Source organism: Nicotiana tabacum, chromosome 11 (assembly GCF_000715075.1).
Source record: "Nicotiana tabacum cultivar K326 chromosome 11, ASM71507v2, whole genome shotgun sequence".
Lineage (NCBI taxonomy): Eukaryota > Viridiplantae > Streptophyta > Magnoliopsida > Solanales > Solanaceae > Nicotiana > Nicotiana tabacum.
The window spans coordinates 103,161,964-103,164,625 of record NC_134090.1 but is presented as its reverse complement, the minus strand read 5'-3'; the positions used below and the strand labels follow the sequence as shown (position 1 = coordinate 103,164,625).

Genomic DNA, 2,662 nt, shown 5'->3' with positions numbered 1-2,662 from the left:
TTCTAGGCCAAAAGACACCTATGTAGAATGATAACATCCAAAGAGCAGCCGTAAAAGATGCCATATCCTACAATATATACCACTTGGCTGCACTACCATAACACCTCCAGATTGGACATGTATACATGTCAATACCACTGAATAATGTCATGACACTACAAAGCATACAAATCTGAAACATTGCACCCTCCAGTAACATTGGATACCAGCTATGATCCTTCAGAAAACCATGTAGTAATGATGTATTGCAATAAAAAAATATGAAGCTCCTATAGGAACCTAAGTGATGCAGCAATGCCTACTTGTAGTAGCCTATCCATATAGCCCATGAATGCCTTTATAAACAGCTATGTGCATTGCCATTACATCTCCAGATTGGGCATGAAATCATGCCAATACCATTGCTAATGTCCTAGCAGTACACATATACACATAGGTAATAACCAATCTTGTTGATAACATTGAATCCCAGCTTTTAAATTTCAACAACCATTGATCCAATATATGTTCAGGTAAGTAACACATAACCAACAGTCAATGCAATATACTGAGACTCATGACTAGACATTAGATTCTCTAGAATTATTATAAGATGTACTATCCATAGAGTGCTTATATGAAAGCCTCTATACACCATTAAAACACCTCCAGAATAAGCATGGTAACATGCTAATACCACTAGAAAGTACCCTAATAGTCTGTAGATTTTGAACATTACATTGTAACAAGCAAGCAAGTGCAATAACAAACCTAGCAACATCATCAATCTGGGGCTCTTCTTTTAGAAATCCTAACCCTAAGTTTAGGAGTTTGTGATTTGTCAAGGTTGATTAGCCTCCTCCCTGCACTAGGTAATGTAGAGTAAGTATGGAATTGAGTTGTACCTGCAAAAGCAAAAATAATGTTAGCTATAAAATCTGTAACAATGTTGCCTTTTCTGAACACATATTGAAAGATCATATTAAAGTGATCCCTCAACTCCTTAATCTTCTGCACTTCTGGTCTTATTGACCAAGGTGGATCTCATTCTCCTTCAATAGTCTTCTTTAATACCAATGAATCAGTCTCTAATAAGAGTGGATGAAGATCATGCTCCACACAGTACTCCAAACCTTGCAGTATTGCTTTTGCCTCAGCTACAACATTGGTGGTCACTCCTAAATCCACTACCCTTGCATACACTAGATCTCCTACATCATTTCTCACACAAAAGCCAAGTGAACCAGACCTAGGGTTTCCTTTTGAAGCTCCATCAGTATTACACTTATACCACCCTTGATGTGGGAGCTGCCAAGTAACTCTCCTAGTAATCAATATTGGCTTGTAGGCTTCAAAAAACTGGATCATATCTGGCCACAACATAGGTATGTGAGATAACCATAGATACCTCACCCCTGCCAAGTAATGCAATGTCTTATTGACTTTATGAATGGCTTTATTAGTAGAGACAGTTCCCCCATTCTTGTTTGTGTTCCTCTTTTTCCATACCTCCCAAGAAATGATAGCTGGAACTGCCTGAAACAAAGGTTTCAACTTTGGACAACATTTTGCAGTCCACCAATTCCTTATCACTTGCTTCACTTGTACTAATGGCACATTAATTCCTGCAGCTCCTATGAATAGTTTTCACACCTTTGATGCAGTAGGGCTAGTTAAGAATATGTGGTCTAATATTTCCTCCTGAGGATGTTGACAACACCAACATCTGGACATGACTAGATACCCTTGCCTTCTCCATAAATCATCAGCAGCTAACTTATGCCTCCATAGCCTCTATAAGGAGAAAGATATCTTGAATGGTAGACCTTTAATCCACATTTATTTGAATTCCTGATTAGGATTAGCTCTATGCCTTAAAATTTCCAAGCACTACTAACAGTAAACTTGCCTGAAGGAGTTGACATCTAGTATGGTCTATCCTAGTAATCCTTACTACCATTATAATGGACATTGTGTTTAATATGGTCAGCAATATCTTCAGAAAAGCTTTGATCATCCAGTTGTTCATTCCATAATCCTCCTTGCCTCAATTTTGCCACATCTTGCAAATCCTCATTTATTGGAAAATCTGGAGGTAGGACATGATAGAGAGCACCTAGTCCAGTCCAGTTTTCATGCCATATGTTGGTTGTTCCACTCTTTATCTCCCACATGATCTCATGTTCTACTTCTTCCCTAGCATTCAACATTCGCCTCCACATATGTGAACCCTATCTAAATTGCAATACATTAGGTAGCTCCTTTTTGCAATACTTGTTACTATGAATTTAGACCACAAGGATTTGGTAGTCCTAAACCTCCACCAAAGCTCAGAAAATAAAGCCCTTGATACATCATGTAGTGATCTAAAGCCTTGACCTTCTTCCTCTTTAGGGAGACATAGATTCTGCAATGAAGCCCAATGCCTACTCCTCCGTTATTCCTTTGTACTCCAAAAGAAACGTGCAAAGATCTTATACAAATGCTCTAATATATTATCTGGGGGATCAAGCACTGACAATAGATGAACTGGCATACTTTGCAACACACTAGTGATGAGTGTTGCCTTTCTTCCAAAAGATAGAAGTTTTCCTTTCCAGGAGTACCGTTTTGCCTTCACCTTCTTGATAACGTCATCATAGTACTTCTTCCTCCTTTTAGTGTAAAAGATAGGGCACTCTAA

General features: G+C 38.4%; 1 protein-coding gene across 1 annotated transcript; it reads right to left on the bottom strand.

Moving 5' to 3' along the window:
• Positions 1–1,023: 1,023 nt before the first annotated feature.
• On the bottom strand, positions 1,024–2,201 carry LOC142165958 (uncharacterized). The gene is made up of 2 exons (XM_075224351.1): positions 1,937–2,201; positions 1,024–1,613 (listed from the first exon to the last, which is right to left on the bottom strand). The coding sequence occupies exons 1-2, from the start codon at positions 2,199–2,201 to the stop codon at positions 1,024–1,026; spliced, it is 855 nt and encodes a 284-aa protein (XP_075080452.1).
• Positions 2,202–2,662: the final 461 nt, after the last annotated feature.